The sequence below is a fragment of the Strongylocentrotus purpuratus genome, unplaced genomic scaffold (genome assembly GCF_000002235.5).
Source record: "Strongylocentrotus purpuratus isolate Spur 01 unplaced genomic scaffold, Spur_5.0 spur5_scaffold_7, whole genome shotgun sequence".
In the NCBI taxonomy this organism is placed as follows: Eukaryota; Metazoa; Echinodermata; class Echinoidea; order Camarodonta; family Strongylocentrotidae; genus Strongylocentrotus; species Strongylocentrotus purpuratus.
The window spans coordinates 5,508,243-5,532,452 of NW_022145613.1; the positions used below are offsets into that span (position 1 = coordinate 5,508,243).

The 24,210-nt window shown below is 36.0% G+C and overlaps 1 protein-coding gene across 5 annotated transcripts in view; it reads left to right on the forward strand.

The window, feature by feature from the left end:
- Positions 1-24,210, forward strand: part of LOC589805 (trafficking kinesin-binding protein 1) — a 63,924-nt gene that overhangs the window by 24,038 nt on the left and 15,676 nt on the right. The window contains exons 1-7 of one of the 5 annotated variants that reach the window (XM_030974828.1): positions 455-474; positions 16,822-16,898; positions 17,912-18,028; positions 19,022-19,119; positions 19,813-19,997; positions 22,985-23,115; positions 23,651-23,725. In XM_030974828.1, coding sequence (XP_030830688.1) covers positions 16,848-16,898; positions 17,912-18,028; positions 19,022-19,119; positions 19,813-19,997; positions 22,985-23,115; positions 23,651-23,725 — 657 coding nt within the window. In that variant the 5' untranslated portion in view covers positions 455-474; positions 16,822-16,847. Of the gene's footprint in view, positions 1-454; positions 475-2,976; positions 3,246-7,624; positions 8,915-9,096; positions 11,293-16,821; positions 16,899-17,911; positions 18,029-19,021; positions 19,120-19,812; positions 19,998-22,984; positions 23,116-23,650; positions 23,726-24,210 lie in introns of those variants that run through there. The other 4 variants (XM_030974825.1, XM_030974826.1, XM_011685667.2 and 1 more) reach the window with 4 other exon arrangements.

The following is a 24,210-nucleotide window of genomic DNA, read 5'->3' on the forward strand; positions in this document are numbered from 1 at the left end:
TGTATTCTTTTTTTAATCACCAGAACTTTTACAAAATACTCAGATCAGGAAAGAAGTGTAATTTATCATTCCTTTCTAAAACTTGAAACAGGTATCATCATAATTTACTCCACAATCATTCTTAGGATACATGACCTAAACTTTCTCAGAATGCATCAATATCTGTTTAACAGATAACAATAGAAGCCAGACAGCCAGTACAATAGATCTTGATCGATCAATGTTTTGTGGCTTTTTCTTGCAAGGACATAGCTATTGTATTTGACGCGCACTAAGAAAAATATTGACAACATTATACGGTATGGATGGAGGCCTGACTTATTTTCAAGAAGCTGAAATCATTTGATGCTGTGAAATTGTTAAGACTTCCACCATTTCTCAAGAAATTGATATAAATTAATGCTGATAAATTCTGCAGGTCTACTTATGACAATCATTTGGATGTTTATTGAAGATTTTATTTCACCATTTAAGGTTTGTATCAATGTTTTTTGTGTGAATAAGATTATGGTTTTGAATTGTAGTACACTATAGACGAAGAGGGTGAAAGCCTTTTGTAAAAATGTGGTTCATCGAAAAAGAGATGGATTGGAGAAGCTGTCAGTTTAGTTCTTAGAAGGCAACGGTACCTAGTGCCTGGGTACTTCATTATGTTATTTTTCGGTGCTGTCTATTAGCAATTATTGATTTAGAATATCAGGGCTTGGGAATGGGATTAATGTGAAGTTAACTCTCAGTTACACGATAAGTCCATACCCTTTTAGCTCTAAAGATTGCATCCAATTGAAAGCAGTAGACGGCAACATGTAAATGCACTATTGATCATTTCAAGAAAGATGATTATTTAGTACAAGTTTAAAGAATGATATTGCAGTAATCAAGCAGATTAGCAAATCATATCAATAGCAATGGATATGTCAATAGACATTATAAACAGAAAAATAAACTATAAATTCATGGAATTTATGCAGCTGACTGCACCCAAATACTTGCTTTTGTTTTCAGCATTCACTTGCAGTACGTAGGTAGCTACTGTGAATTGTTTATCATTCACTGGTGGTGAATACTACACTCAGGGTGAAGGTAGTCTACAAGCAGAAACCCTGTTGTAATATTTTGGATAATATACAGTATTCATAATTAACCCAAGGGTGAAGAAATAAGACTATGAATGTACAAAATAAATACAATGATAGGAAATGCTACAGTATAAAGTCAAAAGTCAGATTCAGTGTATTTAAATATTTGTAATATTTAATATGATGCACAGTAACAGAGGTCATTTCTGCCCGTCGACTGTCAAACGTGTAGGAGTAGATGGCGTTCCACTCCATTGCTTGAGATAGACCACTGAAGTTAATTACATCTGGGCTAATATCTCTATTCTCTGGTGGCGAAACAACAGCTTGTTTGCATTCTGGCAGTTTTGAATGAAGAGCGGAGTGTGGATTTTATCGTCCCTTTGACATTTAAGGCTTGTATAATAACAGTGAAGTCGCTAATTTATTAGGACTTGTGCTCTTAACACAGGATTAATGAGGAATCTGTATTGTATGAAATATGGTATGGAATGCGTTATGGTGACCGTGTATCAGCTGTTGTGTGTAAATATTGATGAATTCAAAATGGGATTTAGCGTAAACCGCAGATATATGACACTACTTGGACTGAATTGCAAATTTGAAGACTGGTAATTGTTACAACACTGATTTTAAAGGATATACCACACAGTATATCTTGTTATTTCCTACAAGAATTGTACATATTGAACTGGAATTGCGAACAGGAACAGTCAGAGAACAAGATTTTCTATATATTCATACCTAATTTCACATACTATGACTGGAGAAACTGTCCAGGGCCCACGTTTTGGAGCACTTCTGCAGTGAGTGGAAGAGGTGACACATCGCTAAACCAAATTTGAACAAAAGGGAGGTGATCGACGACGTGTCGAAAACATCTGAATATTTTCATAAACAGACAGAAGAGTACATATTGTCTCAGTGACCGGTGCTGGAAGCAGAGTTGTCTCAATGTGTTTATCAACTCATTCCTGCATCCCTGGATGTTAAGAGGACCAGTCATATTTTCCAGAAATATGTTTGCTTTTTAATAGTTTGATTATATGTATGGTTGTTCAGATTCTGAAGACTTTGAATGCCACTTCGGTTTTAATGCTGTGTATTCATTCACATTTTTATATCATGGAGTACATCTAAACTGTAAAGGAACGGATAGAGTGGATGCTCTTAATACACACGCATGATTCCAGGTGTGTGTTGTGATTCGTATGCCTCCTTGATTCCTTCTTGTTGATCGTTACCATAGCAACGTGAGCATGGCTTACGTCTCTCTCCCCAAGAAGTGATGAAAACTGTCCCTGAGTTAGATGAGCTGCTCCACTCTCTTCAAATCTGACCTTGTGACCCACAAGACGTAATTCTTCAAACTGGCAACGCGAACAGATAATCTGATTTTGTAAACGATGTGTACATCCACGACACTCTCAAATCTAACTGCCATCTTACCATTTTGTGAATTAACAAAGCTGCGTTTCATTTACCTCTCCCTCTTTTCCCAACAAAGCGAGAAAACTTGAAGTTGAATCTACTGAGATACTTGCTGTACATTTATGCTGGATGTATGATTTAGCCTACATTTGTTCCATGAGCAATTAATTACCCTTAGCTTGATATTTTATTATTCATTAACTATACTACACCAACGTTGCAGTCGCACTGACTGGTTTGCATTATTTTGGTGGATACTACGGAAAAAAAAGATGTAGCCATAGAGATTTTTCACAACAGCTCTTGAGTAATCTGTTTGTCATCTTGGGCGTTGCTTTAGGAGCGATGTGTGAGAGTCGTTCTTCAAACGTTTGTTTGAGAGAATAATTTTGGCTTATTCATTACATTTTTACAATGGCGAACATCACATCAGTCTGACATAGTGACATTGTCATCGACGCTCATGTCAGCACTGTATTTTCAGAGACATCTCTTTTTGTTGAAACATTTTCTAGCATCGTCTCTTTACCTTTCATGGAACACGCTATGATCTCTTTAATACCTGAGGAATATACAATTTGGAATAATGACAGTTATGATACCCATCTCCTTCTAATCATGTTTGCGCTGGACTTTCACCCGCTCTCGGCAGCGAGATTATGAGTAGTTCGGTTGATAAAGTTGATCAAGACGAAGATCCCCTTGCTTGGATATACGATGAGGAGGACCTCAGAGGTAAGGTTGAAACGATAATCATTTTATGTTGAGAACTAGGAGGGAGTTCAGTTGGGTCATATGATTTGCATAGACTTAATGCCGGTGTTGCTCTCAGCAGACTGGTGTTTCAAAGTCATAAGGTCTTATGTGTAGCACCGAACAAGAATACCAGTTGGAATTAAAATAATATGATGAAAATTGTATTATTGATAACTAGCTAGCCTACTATAGGATAGCTGCAGAATAATCTGTCATATTACAAATCTACCAGACAACAAAGAAGGGGGGGGGGGGTGGGGCTGGTTGTACATTTCATCAAATGGGTTTTTATTCTCAATTTCGAAAAGAAACACTTTTAAACTCCATTCTTTTTCATTTGTTCTGTTATGGCAATCAGGAACTTCTATAAGAAAAAGAAGATTCTTTTTAAATGAACCCATTGATCTGGATGAATATGGAAACAAAATTAAGAGTAAGAGATGAATAGAGGAAGTACACGTTTAACATAATTGAGGAGATGTCCGTTTCCCCAATCAATAGAGCGTAACATTACTATGTTTGCTCTGGTACTCTGGCAAATATTGAAATGTTCCCTGCATGTGATTCTACCTATTACGTACAGTGCTGCTGTGCTTTGTAACAGATATATTAAAAATAGCCTCATTGTTGTAATGGCAAACTAAACAATCTATACTTCTCACAGGCCTATTGTTCCTTTGTGCAACTAATGAACTTATTTTAACCTTGGCGATAGGAATATTGCTCAGTGCAAAGATATTTCTCTTGATCAACAAGTGGGCGTTGATATGAAACCATGTACAAAACAAATACAGTACAGTCTTATTTATGAAATAATTAATACACACATTTGTGTATGGTGGTCGAATCATATGGGTTTAGTTTCTATTGCCTAATCTATATTACGTTGAGTTGGACAACTCATGTTTACAACTACATGTGATATGCCTAATGTGATTAGATGGATGAGTAGATTTATTTTCATCAGAAAGATTATAGGAAGCTAAAGAATAGTCATTATAATTACAGATTTGGAAAGGATTTTTTAAGTTTACATTACATGAAATATCAAAAGCATTTGCACTCTTTCAAAATCTTGTTCAGAAGATGATGTCTTTTTATATCACCACATAGAATTCCCAATACTGCATTGTTTACGATTTACACAATTTACAAATGTCTCCCTGTATGAATTAATAGAGGTACTGCCGTAAACTGGTATTTGAAGAAGTGCATATTTTGAAGAGTATTTTCAAATTGTGCACCTAAAATTGTTGGTTGGTTAGAAATTCAAAGTTTCAGAAAGGATTCTCTTTATATGATAGTTTCTTCCATGATCCATCGAGATGCTTGATGCTAAGCAACTTTGGCTTTGCTTTTGGAAACAGTTGTCATGGCAACACTGTAAATGAATATGGCATTGAGTGTGTTGTTATGACGATTGGTGCACTTTAGGTGATGGTTTCAGATCAGTGCGTGAAACTCTATGTGAACCTCAGTACAGGGCTGGGAATTGGTAATGCATACACATCACTCGCCATATCATGTGATAGGTAGGACTACTGCTAGAGAATTTGATAGGGTGAATTGAGGCCTTTTTTCGAGAAAGGTACAATATATATGGAAAGAATGTGCACTTCATCGCAAAAAGGAGAAAATAGCATGTGGTTGTGTTTAAAATTTTCGTTTGAAACTATATTTAAGGAATCTGAATCAATTTTTTTGTATGAAAGGAATTTACCTCAATCTTATGAAAGTTATTAACCTCAATCCTGTTTGATTGAAATCTTCGGAACGGAAAATGTTGGGAAGGTTTATTTCATTGTATGAGAAATTGAATAAGGACATTGTGACCATATAAGATAATATCTGATATATGGTTTTTTGTTTATAAAAATTTGCAGGATGCATACATTGCACAACTGCACTTGGTATAATGCTGGAAGTTGATATGTTGGCACAATATCCTAGTGTTCGTGCAATGTGTTTTGAGGCAATTTGTGTGCTACTTGTAAATACAATATGGATAATTTGTTGTGCAGCAGACAGAAGGGCCTTTATGTTGACCAGGGCAGCGTGTCACAAAACTTGTCATCAGTGTCAAATGACAGTCTTTTTTATAAGCTACTGAAATCCTTGCTTCTGCTTGGTTATCAGCAAATTTGTCACTGATTTTTGTCATTTGTCATCGGAAAAAGGCTTTGTGAAACGGGCCCCAGGTCTACTAATTATGAACGCACACTATTGCATTAAGCCGAAGGTTGTTCGAATTAAAATTTCTGTTATCTCAAAAATATATGGTTATTTGAGTTTACCATCTATTTTCTCTGTTATGTGAGCTGATAAAGAAAGAATTCCCAGTCATGTTTGAAAATATTGTATGACATGAATGAAAATTTAAAAACCTTAGAAGCAAGTTATGAGAAATGTGGCATTCGCACATGCTAATGACCTCCTTCCATTGGCACAACGAATTGTGATTATCAAACGTTTCCTTCGCTTGAACACCAGTGCATGAAAGTACTTTTCCATGTATGTCATCTATCAATAATTAACACCATATAATGTGCTGTATTGTCTGACAATAATGCAATTGAGGTTATGCCAAGGCTTAGACCTCATTGAGAGCATATTTCCGCCATTTTTAGCGCAGATTTGCTAACCATCATCACCTATTGAACCGATAACGAGGGTGTAATTAAGGCCATCTTACACTGTTTAGGGAGCTAATTGAATTATCTGCTTCCCCTTCAGTATCATCACCTGCATGTCATGGTAACTGTGATGATCTATTTTTAAGGACATGGGATAATGTTGGTAACATTAGGCGCATCTTTATCAGCTCGAGATCGCCAAATAGCCCGCTATTTCTGATTTGGGAAATAACCACAAAGTTACAAATTGCGTCTTCATCAGCTTGAGATTTGACCTTGAAACTTGAAACTCGACATTGAGAAATTAGCTCAAGATATTTTGCTCAGCGTTCGCCGCATAGTGCAAGTCTTCGGTCTGGTGAAGACGCACCGGACAATTAGCTGGATATTTTGCCAAATAGTGGGATATTTTGCAAACTATCCCAAGATATCTTGGGATGACAATCCCGACCAAATATCCCACTAATTGCAACTTCGGGCTGATGAAGACGCAAATTAGCTGGATAGTTGCGATCGGGATAGTTCAAATAGCTGGATATTTGGCAATCTCGAGCTAGTGAAGACAGGCCTATGGTAACTGTGATGATCTATTTTTAAGGACATGGGATAATTAATGTTGGTAACAGTGGATAGGTATTAAATCAGTGCCTTGTGATGTTGAAGCCTGATATGGTCTCATGCTGAATATTGTAGCATTTTCATGTGATACGGAGCCTCCGCAGGGATTAATTTGCAGTGTTTAATCCTGTGGTTGCCAGAGTTGCAAACATGAAGCTTAAAAGCACACTGTCCTACTTGTAGATACTTGCTCCCTCTATATAGAAAACTTCCCCAATCCGGGCCTGTTGGTCCCCCATGATCCTCTTTTTCTTATGTTAAATGAGAGCTGAGTTAATGAGATAGCCACCTGTCACAGTGACCTTGCTGGCTCGCTGGGCAGTCTAATCCCTTCTGGCTGAAGTAGTAAAGCCTGCCTTTAACCCCTTCCTTTAACCCCTTTCTTAACATGAGCTGCAAATTCTTTTCCAGAGCTTAGATATTAAACGTCAAGTTTTTACTAAAATTAGCTATTTCTTTTGTCCAACAAATATATGGTCTTAGTTTAAACTGCTAATAGAACACATTGGAACAATGAAACCCAAAGTATCATCTTCAAACTTTGAGAAATTTTCTCTCTTGTGTATTTGCTTTCTTACTACATTTCATATATGGTAGCCTCCTAGTGATAAATCTTCCAAATTTCCCCAAAATGCTTTTGTTTGTTTTATATGTTTAAAAATAACACACAATTGTTCATTAAAGTAGGTTTCATTACTTATCTTGATTATATAATGGAGCAAATTTCAATAGTTAATACATCATGGCACAAGGATCATAAAGGGTACCTTTGATACAACTTGCCGTGATTATTGCCCTTTAGATGGACTAGGCCCTAAGCCAGGTTTTAGTACATAGCTAAGATCCTACCACCGGTAATTAGCCGAGGATCATTGCCTACAAAATATTGAGACATGATTTTAAAAAGACATGAAAATCCCCTGATCTTGATCTGTTTATGTAAATTCTCTTCAAGTTCCAAATGAGTGGTACTTGATTCAAGAGTTCCTCAACCCTGGTAATCATTTCAGGACATTAGCCAAATCCTGTTATCCCCCCTTGTTTGCGGCAGTCAGGAGTTTGTGTCCAATCAGCATTCTGTAAGAGGTCGACAGTTGCAACAAGCGAGCTTATGAACGCACAAGATCAATGTCACACATGATTCACCTCCAGATTGGCTCAGATTTTTCAGCGTGGACGTGACAAAATAGCACGCGCCACTTTCCGAATTCAAAGCATTTCGTTAGCGAGGAGTCCCAGGAGGCAGACGCTTAGAGCGCCTAGGTGGCTGAGCTATCTGCTTCTTTGGATTTAAAGAAGACGGTCTTAATTACTGGAAGTCAGATCCTGAGCTGCGCGTATGGATTTTCTGTGGAATTTCAGATTTAAGAAGAGTCTGACTAGCCATATCCTGTAAGAAGCTGTTCCTACTGCAAACAACTCCAGTGACTACTTTCTGTCTTCCTTTTCTATGTATATAGGACATGTGAAACTGTGAGAGATATTCTCTGTTTACAAGCATTTGTGCTGTTTGTTTACAGAGCTTTGGTTAATATTCCCTGAAACTTGAACTGTACAAATCATATTTTTATGAAAAGGAAACAGAATGTTTTGTTTGCAGAACTGATTGTTGAAGGATAAGAAACGTTGTAAAGTGTTTAGGGTATGCTGCCTACGTGAGCAAACACCGAATGTACCAGAGCCCTTCAAGGTGAAAGGTTTTTCTGCAAGGAAAATCCTGGTTTATTGGACTCGAGTGTCATCAAAAACCAAAACATTGACAGATGAATTCCTCTTCATGCTTTTTCTATGAAATCAAACTCTTTTGAACTTCAAGGAAAGAATTTACATATCTATTGTGCGAATGTCGCAGGTTGCTCATTTCCTTTGAAAAGATCTGATGAGTGAACAGTTTTGATCTCTACAGGAATTGAGAGGCAACAAGTTTCTGCTGCGTGGATATGTTATTGCCACACTTCTGAAGGTCCTCCATCTTACCCTGGCTGCCATTTCCTTCTTAAGAATACCTGCTTGAACCTGCTTGACCATCATAATGCTTTATGTCATGGTAACCTTTTGGAAAGTACAAAAATCGATGAACATCTATGAATAACCAAGTACTTTCCCATCTCGAGGTTATCGCTTCAGAGATATCTCTGTTGTCAGGTTTTGTGATTTCTTGGAGAACCGGAACACTCTGCATGTTCAAAGATACACCGATCAACGAACATCCCAGATTTCAAGGAGTCTTTGACAATCCCCAAACGTGTTAAGGGGTCAGATGTTTCGGTTGATGGGTTTTCTCAGGGTTTACCAGGTTCCTTGAGGACTCTTGAACGGTGCTCAAGATGGGCAGACTTCAAGACGAACATGGTTTTGAGCAGCGCACCATTTGCCTCAGGCGCAGGGCATCAATAGGTTTGTAGCACGTTTTCCAATTAATCCCTCGCTCATCAAGATTATTTATGGAAAATGATGAGATTATTTATGGAAAATTATGAGATTTGATTGATGGTGCATTGTTATGTTAAATCATGTAAATTTGTACTAAATAAAGATTTTGTGCTTCTAGTGAAAATTTTAATGCATAATTTGAAGTTGAGCGTATAAAAAACTATGAATAATTTTAAGCTAAATATGTGTACATTTTTATTAACTTATTTTTTTCAAAAATGGAATTTGCCATTGCAAGTTGACTGCTGAAGGTTCATTATCCATCTACTTAATACATTCAAATTTGTTTTGTCTGTACATTTACGAATGCTATAGTATGTAAGAGGAGAAAAGAGATGAAAATTATATGAGCAGAGAAGAACAAGAATGAAATAAAAGAACAAGACACAGAAAATAGAGTTGGAGTTATGATGTTAAAGAAAATATAAAATCTGGGAAAACAGATACAAAGAGCATTGAGAATTTAGATATGGTATATGGAAGAAAAAAAAAGATACAAGCTATCATTGCCTCAATCCAGACAAACCTGTAATTAATATGAATAAAGTATGTAACATTAAAAGCATAAGTCAAAACCCATGAGGAAGACTATAATTTTATGACATGATAAATAATCATTGTTCTTGTACTTTGGTCATGACCCTGGTAATCAAATGGCAATCAAGATTTGCTCAAGTACTACATCTAGACGCAGCGCGCCCAGTCCCCAAACAGTCGAGAGGAAACCAGCGAGCATTGCAGGTTTCCGTAGTCCGGACATCCTCCGTTTGGGCTCTATATCTCCTGGTTTCTGTAAAACCATTCTTGGCTGTTCCACAATGGCATTGAAACAAAAGTGGACATGCCATAGAAGTGTTCCCTACCAGATATTCATCAGCGATTTTAATAGTGGAGCACCTTGCGTGCTCCTCTACTAGTTCCTGACTTTGGAAGATCCACTCAAAATTCACATCTTCTAAAGGACTTGTATACTGAACTTCTTGCGAGTCAGTCTTTGATATTACCTCTGCAGTCACTTGTATCAGACTTTCAGCAAGTATTCTGTGTTTTGTACGGCATAGGAAACACCGCACATTCTGTTCTTACTATCTACCTCCAATAGGGCAAGTTTGATACAGCGTTTTGCTACAACGAGTGTAGTACAACAGGAAACCAAACTACAGATATTGCTCACAAATTGCGTCGCATGTCGACAGGATTTCTTTTCACTCTTTGTACTTGTGCCATTGCTCAATTTCCTTTGCATTTTGTAAGCCAACAATTTCCCTCTCATACCTGTGTATTTTGTATGCAGCAGCAGAAGGAGGAACTAGAATGCATTTGGAACGTGTTCAAGTCTACATCGACAACTAGAGATTTGTTTATGTTTTTATATCTCTGTATGATTCTCTGTTAAACTGAAAGCACTTCAAAATATATCATTATTATCGTGCCTGGAGATGAGGAGACATTTTACTAGTGGTTACTTTTTCATGCTGTTCATTGATTCTGCCATCGAATTGTATCTTATTCTCTGAGATTCCTGAAACCTGCAAATCATTGTGCAACAAGTGCTTGTGGGCCAGGAGAAGCCACTTGTTCGACCACAGACCTTGAGTTACCAGCAGAGGATCTCGGTTGAGGCATCTGTTGTACCCACATCTCAACCTTACCCATTCTCTGAAAGGCGTTTGCCAAATTGCTAATCCTCTCACGTAGACATATGCTGTAAATTTGTTAATCCTGGAGTTCATCAGGAGACGTGATCTGATAGAATCCGACACCTGCTAAGCCTGCCTGTTCTCCACATCTTCATTTTTTTGCAGAACTTGTAGATTTGCAGTTTGAGGACAGGTGCCCTATGTTGACTTCTGATTCATGTCCTGTTAATCTACTGAACAAAAAATAAAAGCGAAATTGACCTGGAAACCTACATTAAACTCATTCTTACCAAATTCATTATCTAACTTCAAGCAATATCTCCTCATAGATTTTAATCATCAACTTTTGACTTGAAATCAGGGAAGTTTTATTCTATCAAAAGAATAAGAACTCTGTTGTCTTCTTCTGGTGTTTGAAAACTCAAGTGAACCTCCAGTCGTCCTCGAACAATACACTGGTTGAGAGGGAACTGCCCTTTTAACACACTTCAACTTACACCGTGTCTGTCCGTCGTAGAAGGTGTACATTTCACTGACGATGCAAGAACAGAAATACTGCTTACAAATTTTGGTCCAGTGTGAGACTGGTTCGAGATTTTCTCTTTGTGATGGAGTACCCTATAACTAGCATCAGCATGAGAGACGAGTGGGAATTCATCACCTCGTATCTTTACGATTGTCTTGAGATAGGAGAGCTGAATGGTAAATGAATAAAATTAAAAATCAGGCAGATAATTATAATATTTGGAAATTATAGGTACTAGTGAGCTATTCTTAATGATCCATCTTTCCCGTTACTGTATTTATAGTTGAAAAAAATATGAAATTAGATTGACAGTGGACCAATTACCATTGTTTTCTTTTTCTTTCTGAATGGGGTTCGATGTTGGTACTCTCTCAGCTTTAGATATTACTATTGTCGAAAGATAATTATTGCAAGTTTGAATACCGAAATTGCACCCTAAATGAACTTGAAGGAACCTGTAAGTAGATTCATTGACACATTTGTGTGAGATTCATGTGCGCAGAAATAAAATTGCTAGTCAAATGTTGTTTTCCTCAGATCTACTACACTATAGAAAACCCATTTTCACGAATGCCATGATGTTGACCAACTGGAATTATCAATTTTGTTCCCTTCAGGAACGCTTAGGATATAATTAAATGCTGTATTAAAGAGGCTAATAAAATGGCATGATATATTGATTAATTTGCTTCTGTTTTCAATGACAGTGAAATTTAATTAGAGGTTGATTTGTGTCGATAGTGCAACATATACTTTCTCCGTGAATCTCACGTTTAAAGTGTCAAGTGTCCTTAAACTTTGTGAACTGAGATAACAGGTGTAGCCTATTGAAAAACTGGGAGCTTTTCATAATTAAATCACATGACAGATGCATAATTGTATCGGTACCTGGAAATGGCTAGAATATTTTTTGACCTTTTCAAATCTGTTTGGAGCCTGAAGGGAATTAAATCATCAGTTTAAGAAAGAGTTAACACCTTTCTAGCACTGATCAGATGTTTGGAAACAATGACACCCCTGAGATATTCATAATTCAATGATTGTACTATGAGGAAGAAATTCATCAGTGATGAAAACATGTTTTTCCCAAAAAACTTTAATAGTAAACACATGCCTTCTTGGAATTCATGGGGAATGTTTTAGAGGTTTAATTCAACCTTATATGATCGACTGACACCAAGCCAACACTGTCTTCTGTTATTCCAAGAAACTTCAAAATATATTTTCTCGAAGTGGACATCTACTGTCCAAGCACAATCTTGTTAGTGCCAGAAGGGCAGTAACCCAGTAAAATGACATGACGCCCTTTTCGGCTCTTATCAGACAATACAGTTACCGGTATGCCCTTCTGCTTGGCACAAGTCATTTCATTCGTGAACATTAATGATTTCCTGTTTATCATTCACTTCAACATGGATAAGATTACATCTGAAATAATCTAACATTTGATTGATTGTTAAATAAATCATGGGAAATGTATTTGTAATCGTAAGGATGATTGATAAATCCATTCTTTACGAAACAATGGGTGAAACCGACCTAGGAAAGAAACGTATTATCTACTTGAAGGCTACTAGGCACCTGGAAATGTGGAATTAAAGGAACATCTAAATAAACATTTAAATAATAATAATAATAAATAAATAATAATAAATAATAATAATTGGATTTATATAGTGCCTTTTCCAAAGGTTACAAGGCGCATCACCATATATATCGACCTCAAGTACTCCATCAGAGCCAGAAGGTGGTTAACTCTGAGGAAATTGTTACAGTGTATGAATTAATGCCCTTCTGTTGTCGAACGGATGTACATGTAATGTCATTGTTTACTGATATATTGAAACAAAATGTTCTTTATGATCTATTTGATCCTTCCAAAGGCAGCAAGATACCATTGTCAAGATTCAAGATTTCTTATTCAACCATAACCATTAAAAACATACAAACAATAATACAAAATCCAGTATGGAATATGGAAAGGACAAATAGAAAAGCAAATGCTCGTGAGGAATGGCTCTGAAAGAGAGAATACACAATCCAAAACAAGATATGAAAATGTTTATATTGACCAGGCACTCAGGCAGTCATACAGATTAAAATAGCAAAGATGCAAAGCAATCTTCAAATCAAGAATAGACACCCTTAGAAATATCAAATATGTAAAGTCAAATAGCACACCTGTGATATAAGATGATCAGTTAGACATAGGTACTCCCATGTACAACCTATATAGAATTGTCATCCCATTGATGTTCCTCAATATTGACATTTAATAGAACCTGCTGGTTGCTATGGATATATCCTTGGTCTATAGATAATGAATATATTATTATCAATGCAAATCGCTATTCTGAAGCATGGTTAACACTGACTTAACAGTGCTCCCCAGAGTAATTTGCGTATACCGGTAGCTAGAGTATATAAGAAATCAACCTTATAAATGTTACCTGGCATTTATTCTACAGGTTAATGGTGAAGGATTATGAAGTACAAAAGGAAAGCATACAATCTTGCTCAGAGAACCCAAGTTTGACTTGGGTCTAGTGCATTCCTAACAGGAAAGGCACTAAATCGATTGTGTAGTTTATTTTATTTTGTAGTAGCCATGTAGAAAAATATTAAAATATCACAGACTCTTAAAACAATGTTCATATTAAATCTTTCCGATACCATACTAAAAAAAGTGCAGCCTATTTATTTTGCACATGTTGCCATGCCTTTCTTATGTTTTTACCATGAATGCCAAACAATTCCCTCTAATTATATAAATCTAAATTTGGCCATTAGTATAGAGATATGCTTATTTTTATTTGTATTTGGCATTGAATGAGGGAAATGTTTTCATTGACTGTAGAGATGTATATTCCTATATTGCAGGACAAATGTGTCATTCCTATTTGTAAGTTTATCCTCATTATTAGAACTAATTTATGATGATTAATCCAGCTGTATATTTTGTTACACAGGAAGAAGTGTATCAGATATCAATTACTAGGTTTTTAAAATCCCTTTTAGGGCTGAAAATAGTTTGCATATCGCCTTGGCCTCCTTTCTTCCATACATCTGTTGTGATAATGCATTTTTAATTAATCTAAACAAAATTATAATATGAATGATCTTTTATCTGATATACAGATGTTTCAAAATTACTCTTTCCCTACAGTAGTGGGGACTGTGAGGTTGTCATCACAAGTGTTTCGGGTCCTCTGTATTTTTTCTTCTTCATTTATTATTATTCTCCTCTCAACTTTTATCTGAAAATTTTTAATTAATTTGGAGTCCAAGTATGTTGTAATTCATAGTGATAGATAATTAGATCCATAACAATATAAACATGGGTATACAACCCCATGAACCTCATGTCTGTTATGAGAAAATGTGGACAATTCTTGCCTGAATTATTTTGCAAGTACATGCATGCCGCAAGTGCCTTCTTCAAAAGTCTGTCGGAAAATGAAGTCATGCTATTTCCATAGTTACCCCTCAGAGCTTATATCTTTAGTCGTTAAATTTAATGCTAGGATTATTGTAAATATTTAAACATGTTGACAAACTTTTTTCAGCAGTCAGAATTTCTATTGGAAGAGATAACAAAAGCTTATAGGAAATTTCAGCAGAAAGAATGAAAAATAAAATTCTGAAATGATGAAGTGATGTTTAGAGTATCCTCCCGACCCAAATAAAAAAGAACCTGAAAAGAAAGAAATGCAAAGGGAAGTTTTCTTTTTATTACACTTCTAGCAAATCTTCTGGAGAAGAAATGTACGCATGTATTATTGCAGCTAATGATTTTGAAGGGTGTGGTATTTTGACGTCAACAAATGAACTTCATGTCTTACAAACATAGTAGAATGACTAATTTGTCTAATTGGAGGGATATTGGATAACTAGCAAATGTCTCCCATGATTGCTTTGTTTTCAATTTCCATATTTTTATGACTGTGTTTTTCTGAGGAGGAAATAATATTAATTGAAACCAGTGGATATTGTTAGTGCACAGTTGTGGGTCAATTGAAGGGGATTAGTTGGTTGTTTCTGCATACCATCTTCTGAGAGCCACAAAGGGTCTTAATATACATTACATTTACAGAGAGGTAATGTCTTTCTTGTCCTTAAGTTCAGCAGACAGTGTTATAATTTCTGCTTACACTGAATTGAGATGTGGTTAGATAGAAACTCAACTGTTATTTAAAAAAAAGCTGTCTGGACTATGGAGTGAAAGTAGAAAAGTCCTCTTTGTATTTGTGCAATTTTGTTGAAATCAGATTATATTCCTACTTCTTTAGACATCCTTTAGAGTAGATTTGGCTTTAAAACGTGTATTTACTAGAACGTCAATCTTCGTTAATACTACTGTACACGTGACATTGTTGATATATTCAGCCATCGATTAATCTCATTGAGATACTAGCAAAACTACAAACTAAATTGTGACAAATGTTTTTTGATGAAAAAGTAACACGGTCGAGTACCATATATGTTTCTACTCTATATGTCAATATACCGTAGTACATGTAAGGTAACAACAATATAAGTTGTGTACTGGAGAGACTGGCCGTTGTTCTAGCATGCTAAAAGTTCATATACCGTCACACAGGAAGAGGAAGTGATAATGTAGCTTGATTCAAGTGTAATGTTAATTGCACTCAACTTGACTTTTTATGGGACTTGAATACCTACACACAAAGGCTTTTATTGCGTGTAGGAACATTATGTGCTGTGTGTGCAGATTTATATTTAGGAACATTACATGTATATGTAGTAAATAAATATATGTGAGAGCAGAGAAATATCTAGCTTTTGGAAGGTGCAAAACAGATCTAAAAGCTGAAAAAGAGCCCTGATTAACAAAATAAATAAGTACACAAATGAATATAAAATAAAATGCATGAAAGCGTTGTAAGAAATCTCATTGACGAAGGTCTATCTAAAACAAGTTACTGTCGACATATGTATATCTTACATTGACTATGTTGTAATTTCATTTTCAGAAATCCAAAATTATTATATGATGAAATATAGAAAACATGATTTGCATATTTCAGTGACTGTAATTGAATTAATGGGTAGTCTGTGTAAGAAAATTTTTGACGTCTATCGATGAAGTTGTTTACCACCTATAACACAAATGTCTGGACTGGGTTTTTCTCTGTGGAAATAGGAATTTCCCTATTTTCCTTTTTAGGAGGTTGATGACATACCTTTTCTAGAAAAACAGGAAACTGAAGTAAAAGCCATGGCCATTACCAAAAGAGAAATGAACAACAACAAAAAAAAGGGGGAGAGAGAAAGAGAGAGCCATGTAGAGCAAAAGAATAAGATCATCTTAAATATGTGATATTAGTTTCACTCAACTTTACTTTTTATGCAAACTAATATGAAAGCTAATCTCATTTATGGAATACACTTACCAATCTTTTCCAAAGAACTTTCTTCTAAAAATTCAACTGATTGCTGTGCCTACAATTTTTGATCACTTATACCAGTTTAGCCGAACCTGTCTTAATGACTACCTCTTTATAGTCTACATGTCTACAGTGGCCACTGTCTCTATTTCCCGTGGGTGGCCTCAATAGATGGGTGGGGCTGTACATTGGTTTCTGTTTCTTTATATAGTGTTTCTTTGTCTTTTTGCAAAGCTCTGTTGAGATGAGGCAATTGATGTTTAATCATTTATTTCATTTGTTTCTTCTACTTTACAGCGTTATGTGGTGATCGTGTGGTGCAGATGACCAAGACCTACAATGACATTGATGCAGTTACAAAACTACTGGAAGAGGTTAGTCATTTTTTTCTTCATTTTCTCCTAAAACATTCTCTTCAGATTCTAATGAATATATTTGAACATTATTTTCACATCAATTTGATTAAAGTCTCATTCAAATGGCCTATCATGCCTTTTACAGGATCTGAAACATGTCTTCAGAAGTAAATGAGTACATCTGTTATATGTTTCTCTGCATGAATTTTAATCTAATCTTGAACTTTTAAATTTCCATTTCATGTGAAATTCCTGTAGGCAATAAAAGAAATGAATCTTAACCCCAAAAGTCCCTTCAATGGATTTTTTTAATGCTGAAGATAATCGGTTTAAACAGTTTTTAATGTTGATACTTGCGGTTTCAACTCAGAATATGTGAGTTGTTCAACAGGCTAAACTTGTGGCGTGCACATACATGTAAGTCAGCCATGCCACTTTTAACCAAGCATCTGGCTATAAAGCAACAACTTGCTTTCAATTATACTTGGGGGAGGCTTGTAACTGTCTGAATTAGTAACACCTTTATTGCACACCTGCCATTGATTGGTGAGATGCTTTTTTGGGTTAAAAGAGGAGCAGGAAAGACTCATCTTACATTTCACTAAGACACACCTTAAAGGCATCCTTTAACAATGTTAAATCTGAGACGCATGGCCCTACCTGTTATCAGTGTCTGTGATATGGTGTAATATTGAAGCCCTAAAAAAGATTGCGATTCAAAATGATCATGAAGTTCCTCAAAAAGTAAAAATCTTTGAGTGACCGGTTTTACCATACTCATTTCCCCCAATAGACTAGTGTTATAAGAACTGTTAGGAAAACGAAAATGAAATTTCGATTTCCAATCATAAATATCTTGATAATCAGACAGGCGATCGGCTTGTAAAAGTCATGGGATTCCTGACTGACCTAAAGGTTTATAATTACGATTGCAGCATGAGCTAAATCCAGGAATTTGTTTCAAAATCTGGGGCAATGTTACCGTGTCACTTTAATGAGAAGTGTTTCTTGTTTGTTGTTTTTGAGTACAGAAGGAGAAGGATTTGGAGCTTGCAGCCAAGATTGGCCAATCTCTCCTGCAACAGAACAAGCAACTTGAGGGTCGGATTGAATTAACGGAAGAGAAGCTCACAATTGTCGCAGATCAGGTAAGAATCCCTTCTTTATTTCAAAATGATTTCCATCCTTCTCAACTTTATATTGAATATTGGAATTCTCTTTCTCTTTCCTATACCCAAGAAACACTATGTAGTTATGTTTTTATCAGCATTTTTATTGAGTGTCAAGAAATTTGTGCAATCCATTAACAAACAAACAAAGATAACCAATAAAAAGTAAATGGTGTAAATATTTCAACATAATGCTAACCAAGCAAAGTCGACTAGCTGCCCTGTCCAAAAGTCATGTTCTTGGGTGAAGTGGGAGAATCAACATTTACATTGATATATCAGAACATTGTGATTGGCCAATAATAGTTTGTGATTCTTATCAACAAGTATGGAATATTTGTCATAAGGATCATGTGATCAATTTGGGTTGACATGTGAAAATGTGAAGAGTGCATGTGATCGTGCGAGCATCTGATATGAACTTTGACCTACTTGAACATTGGGCGCATTTAGTGGGCGAAATGTGTCGTTAATGTCTACAAGATAACATAAACAAAGAAAAGGGAGGATTGTTCATTTCTTATTGAATGATGTTACATATTAATATAAAAAAATGGTTTTCATTTCATTCATAACTTTTCCAAGAATTGTTAGCACTATAATGAGAAATTTGTAATGAGTGATTTTAATAATAAGGAATCCTATTAAAATGTAGTTAAGAATAAAATTCTCAAAACAACATCAAGAAAAGGAAAGGTAAAAATAAACAGAATGTACAACTTATGCAGATTCATGACATCTGCCGAAGAAATTTGATCGGTAAATCATTCATATAAAACCAATTTGTTAGGAGAACTAAAGCTTAAAAAATGGTCCTTAAGTACCAAGGGAGAGTAAATGTATATAATTTTTATGTAGCTTCAAATTATTAACATTATGGTCATTATTTTAGCTTATGAATTTTGTTAAAATGAGTTACAATTAGAAGGCTCAGTGAGTTTATATTTGTGCCTGTCTATTGTTGATCTTCAGAATACCCAGTACCGGCATGACTTGAAATTGAAGGCGGAGCTACTCAGCATCTATACCAATGATGTGGAACATAGCGACTCCGAAGACGAAGCCGTATGGTAAGAATTATGAAGATATTGCTCCCTCTGTAGACAGCTGTTAGAAAGCATAACAAAGAGGGCAATAGTGACAACAGTAACATTGAGAGAAAAGAAAAGAACAACAAGAACAATTATTGTGTATTTTAAATGGAGGAGTAAAGGGGAGAAGAAAGTTAAGCCTTCTTTCCAACTGAAAACAATTAGGAAGGTTTTTTTCCTGCTTGAATTTAAATTTCTAATGATAAAGAAATATCCCAAAATCTGATCAAATAGTGTGCAGTACATTATTATCTTATGAGTGTAATTGAAAATTGTTTATCTTCTTTTTGTTATTGATCTCAAATCTTCATATTTTAAAATTTGAATTTTTAAATTAATGAGACCTTGATCAGATTCCCTGAATTTTCCCCAAACTGTATGTTACTTTCTCAATTTTATTATCAAAGTGGTAAAGACGATTATTTGCTCAGTTACTTTCTCTTCAAAATAATATGAAGGGCTAGGGTAGAATCCATTCCAGGTACATCAACATTAACAACCGACAGAAAAAGATTGAGAACTTCAATTCTACAGATTAGAATTTTGAAATTCTTAATGAGAATGTCATTTTAAGCTTCCTCAAACCTTACATTGCTTTCTGCAATCATTACTGCAGTTGTGTATTTGCTTGTGCCGGTATTTACTTTTTTCATTGTTTTTTGTTGATTGAAGGAACATGAAGGGCAAGGCGAGCATCCAGTCCAAGTACATCAACATTGACAACCTGCAGAAGAAAATCAAGAACCTAGAGGAGGAGAATCTTCATCTCAGGATAGAGACATGCGAGCTCCGTACAACCACCACCAATATAGAAGAGAAGGAGGAGGAGCTTGTAAGGGACTGCTTCAGACAACTCGGTAAGCATGGGTGTTTTTAATTATGCAAGATTCAAGATTTAAAGCCTGTCTGCACTAGTTCGGCCAAGAGGGATTAGACCTCCCTGCATGGTCACTGACGGGTGGTTATCTCATCAAATAAGCTCTCAATTAACATAAGAAAAAAATAAAGATCATGGTGGATCAATGGTCACCGACTAGGCATTGTTTGCTATATAGAGGGCGCAAGTAGCTATAAGTAGTTCAGTGGGGCTTTAAGACTCGAAATGAAATGTTATTGTCTATATTTACAGATTTGCTGTACATCAATGTTACATGCAAATACGTAAATCAAACATGGTATGGTGTCGTTTTATGGTAATGATGTTGATTGTTAAAGGTAGATTTTGTCGGTTGAAGGTGGTGTAAGGCACTGGTTTTTATGGTAATGATGTTGATTGTTAAAGGTAGATTTTGTCGGTCGAAGGTGGTGTAAGGCACTGGTTTTTATGGGAATGATGTTGATTGTTAAAGGTAGATTTTGTCGGTCGAAGGTGGTGTAAGGCACTGGTTTTTATGGGAATGATGTTGATTGTTAAAGGTAGATTTTGTCGGTCGAAGGTGGTGTAAGGCACTGGTTTTTATGGGAATGATGTTGATTGTTAAAGGTAGATTTTGTCGGTTGAAGGTGGTGTAAGGCACTGGTTTTTATGGGAATGATGTTGATTGTTAAAGGTAGATTTTGTCGGTCGAAGGTGGTGTAAGGCACTGGTTTTTATGGGAATGATGTTGATTGTTAAAGGTAGATTTTGTCGGTCGAAGGTGGTGTAAGGCACTGGTTTTTATGGGAATGATGTTGATTGTTAAAGGTAGATTTTGTCGGTTGAAGGTGGTGTAAGGCACTGGTTTTTATGGTAATGATGTTGATTGTTAAAGGTAGATTTTGTCGGTCGAAGGTGGTGTAAGGCACTGGTTTTTATGGGAATGATGTTGATTGTTAAAGGTAGATTTTGTCGGTCGAAGGTGGTATAAGGCACTGGTTTTTATGGGAATGATGTTGATTGTTAAAGGTAGATTTTGTCAGTCGAAGGTGGTATAAGGCACTGGTTTTTATGGGAATGATGTTGATTGTTAAAGGTAGATTTTGTCGGTTGAAGGTGGTGTAAGGCACTGGTTTTTATGGGAATGATGTTGATTGTTAAAGGTAGATTTTGTCGGTCGAAGGTGGTGTAAGGCACTGGTTTTTATGGGAATGATGTTGATTGTTAAAGGTAGATTTTGTCGGTCGAAGGTGGTGTAAGGCACTGGTTTTTATGGGAATGATGTTGATTGTTAAAGGTAGATTTTGTCGGTTGAAGGTGGTGTAAGGCACTGGTTTTTATGGGAATGATGTTGATTGTTAAAGGTAGATTTTGTCGGTCGAAGGTGGTGTAAGGCACTGGTTTTTATGGGAATGATGTTGATTGTTAAAGGTAGATTTTGTCGGTCGAAGGTGGTATAAGGCACTGGTTTTTATGGGAATGATGTTGATTGTTAAAGGTAGATTTTGTCAGTCGAAGGTGGTATAAGGCACTGGTTTTTATGGGAATGATGTTGATTGTTAAAGGTAGATTTTGTCGGTTGAAGGTGGTGTAAGGCACTGGTTTTTATGGGAATGATGTTGATTGTTAAAGGTAGATTTTGTCGGTTGAAGGTGGTGTAAGGCACTGGTTTTTATGGGAATGATGTTGATTGTTAAAGGTAGATTTTGTCTGTCGAAGGTGGTGTAAGGCACTGGTTTTTATGGGAATGATGTTGATTGTTAAAGGTAGATTTTGTCGGTTGAAGGTGGTGTAAGGCACTGGTTTTTATGGGAATGATGTTGATTGTTAAAGGTAGATTTTGTCTGTCGAAGGTGGTGTAAGGCACTGGTTTTTATGGGAATGATGTTGATTGTTAAAGGTAGATTTTGTCTGTCGAAGGTGGTGTAAGGCACTGGTTTTTATGGGAATGATGTTGATTGTTAAAGGTAGATTTTGTCGGTCGAAGGTGGTGTAAGGCACTGGTTTTTATGGGAATGATGTTGATTGTTAAAGGTAGATTTTGTCAGTTGAAGGCGGTGTAAGGCACTGGTTCCTCTGTCCTTGAAAATGACATCAAGTATCAAGTTTATTTGTCTTCCAGAAATCACATGTAACAAAATATAATAGAGTATAATCATAACGAGGAGAGCTTGGTTGAAGCACAGTTTGTTAAGTTAAGGCCCCTCATATGATGTGACAATGAGAGAGTTTTTTAGTTTGTGTAAAGAAATGTTAGAAAGCCATGGTTGAGATAATATTTGTCTCCATGTAAAAGCAAAAGGGCTCATATTTGCTTACCTATAAGTAAATACCTGCTTGTTAGCATCCGGGTAAAACAAGTGTTAGTACTTTTACAAAGTTGAGTACACTTGAAAATCTTTATATTCATGCAGTATAAAATCCATAAGAGAAGGGGTGTGGTGGTATAGTGGTTCATCCACTTGACTCTCAATCCAAAGGTTGAGGGTTGGAATCCCATCTTGACACTAATATCCTTTGGCAAGACATCAATCTGTATTTGCCGCTTTCCACCGAGGTTTAAATGGGTCCCGGATATTGTAGAGCGCTACATATTTGGCCGCTTGGCTGACCGGGGTAATAAGCTTGGATTGCCAGAAGCGTCATAGCATGGTGAACATGTGCGCTATATAAGAAGCCACCATTATTCTTCTTCTTATTGTTATTATTGAGAGATATTTTTAGGTTATAAGGGTAGTGGAGATTTTGGAACGTTATATTTGGGGGCACTCGTTCATTGAATATTTAGAAATATGCTAGAAAACTCCAAAATCTTACTCCCAACCTGATGTTCACTGAAATGTATATCAAAAGCTTTTCTTCCTCCATTTTATTGTGTCTTACATGTTTGAAGGACCAATAATCTGTCTTTTATACATTTCAAAAGAACTCATAGTTTAATAGTGCTCTCTATTTTACATTTCTGCCTCTCTCTCTCTCTTTATTCAGGTGATGCACGTGGTACTTGTGAGATTCTGACGGATGAGCTGAGTAAGAGGTTTGAGGAGAACATGAGGCAACAGGAAGAGATCACCTATCTCTTGGCCCAACTTGTTGACCTCCAGCAAAAGGTCAAAAAGGTGAGTGACCTCTATTAACTTGGCGTCAGCAAATTTTTGTTTCACTAAAACGGCTGTTCAATTCACCTCGTATATAAATTATATGAGAAGAATGATCATAACAACAATATGATTTTGAGATTGGAGAGTCTTAAACTTTCATTTTGAAAGTGGCAATATTTGTTCATTTCTAAATTATTTGAGGGAGATTGTTCATTGTGTATGGGAAATAAAAACTCCAATTTGAATTGCAACAGAATTTAAATCAGCTGAATTCTAATTTAAAATTACATTGCCAAATACCTTGTGAGATGAGAAGTAGGAAATATTTTGACTTCATTTTTACGGTGTAAACAGTACCTTCTGCAAGGCCTTTGAAAGTATTGTTTTAAATCTGCTAACCTGGACAACCCTTGTAACTGAATAGTACATGTATTTTTTTCTGAGCCCACAAAAGAGGAAAATACAAATATTCGTGACATGTGTATTAATCCAGCCTTAGACTCTTGGTCTGAATATCTACTGTGATTATGATTATGTCTTTACTTTCTTTCAGCTTTCCGTTGAGAATGAGGAGATGAGCCGGCACCTTACAGCTTCCAAAGATTCACAGCAAGACCTAGTCAAAGATGTAAGAAAGGCCCTGTCAAGCTTTTGATGTTTTTTATAACTTTGGTTCAACAGATTGTACAACATATACTCTGCCAACAATTACTCCACTGTCAGTTTCTACCTGTCAGTTTCTACCTTTAGCCCTGGACCTGACACTATCCCTAATCTAAACTAAACTAAATGAAAGGCCCATCGCAACCCTAACCCTAATCAAAACCTAGGTTTAAAACAAAAAAGGCCCTGAGCAAATAACAATGGAGTATGTGTTACTGGATCATGTGTCAGATCATCGTCATACATTGAAGGAGTTGTCAACAGAAGCATCAAGTAGGTTTTAGAAAAGGAAACAAGTTGTGTTTTCCTTCAAAATAAGCGAGATATGTCATTGAAAATTGGAGAAGATCCAATAAAGAGTGAGAAATTTAATTTATTTGTGAGCTTTCAAATAAGAAAATCCTGGACTTATTACTTGCATTTGTTTTGAAGTCTTCAATTGGTATTAAC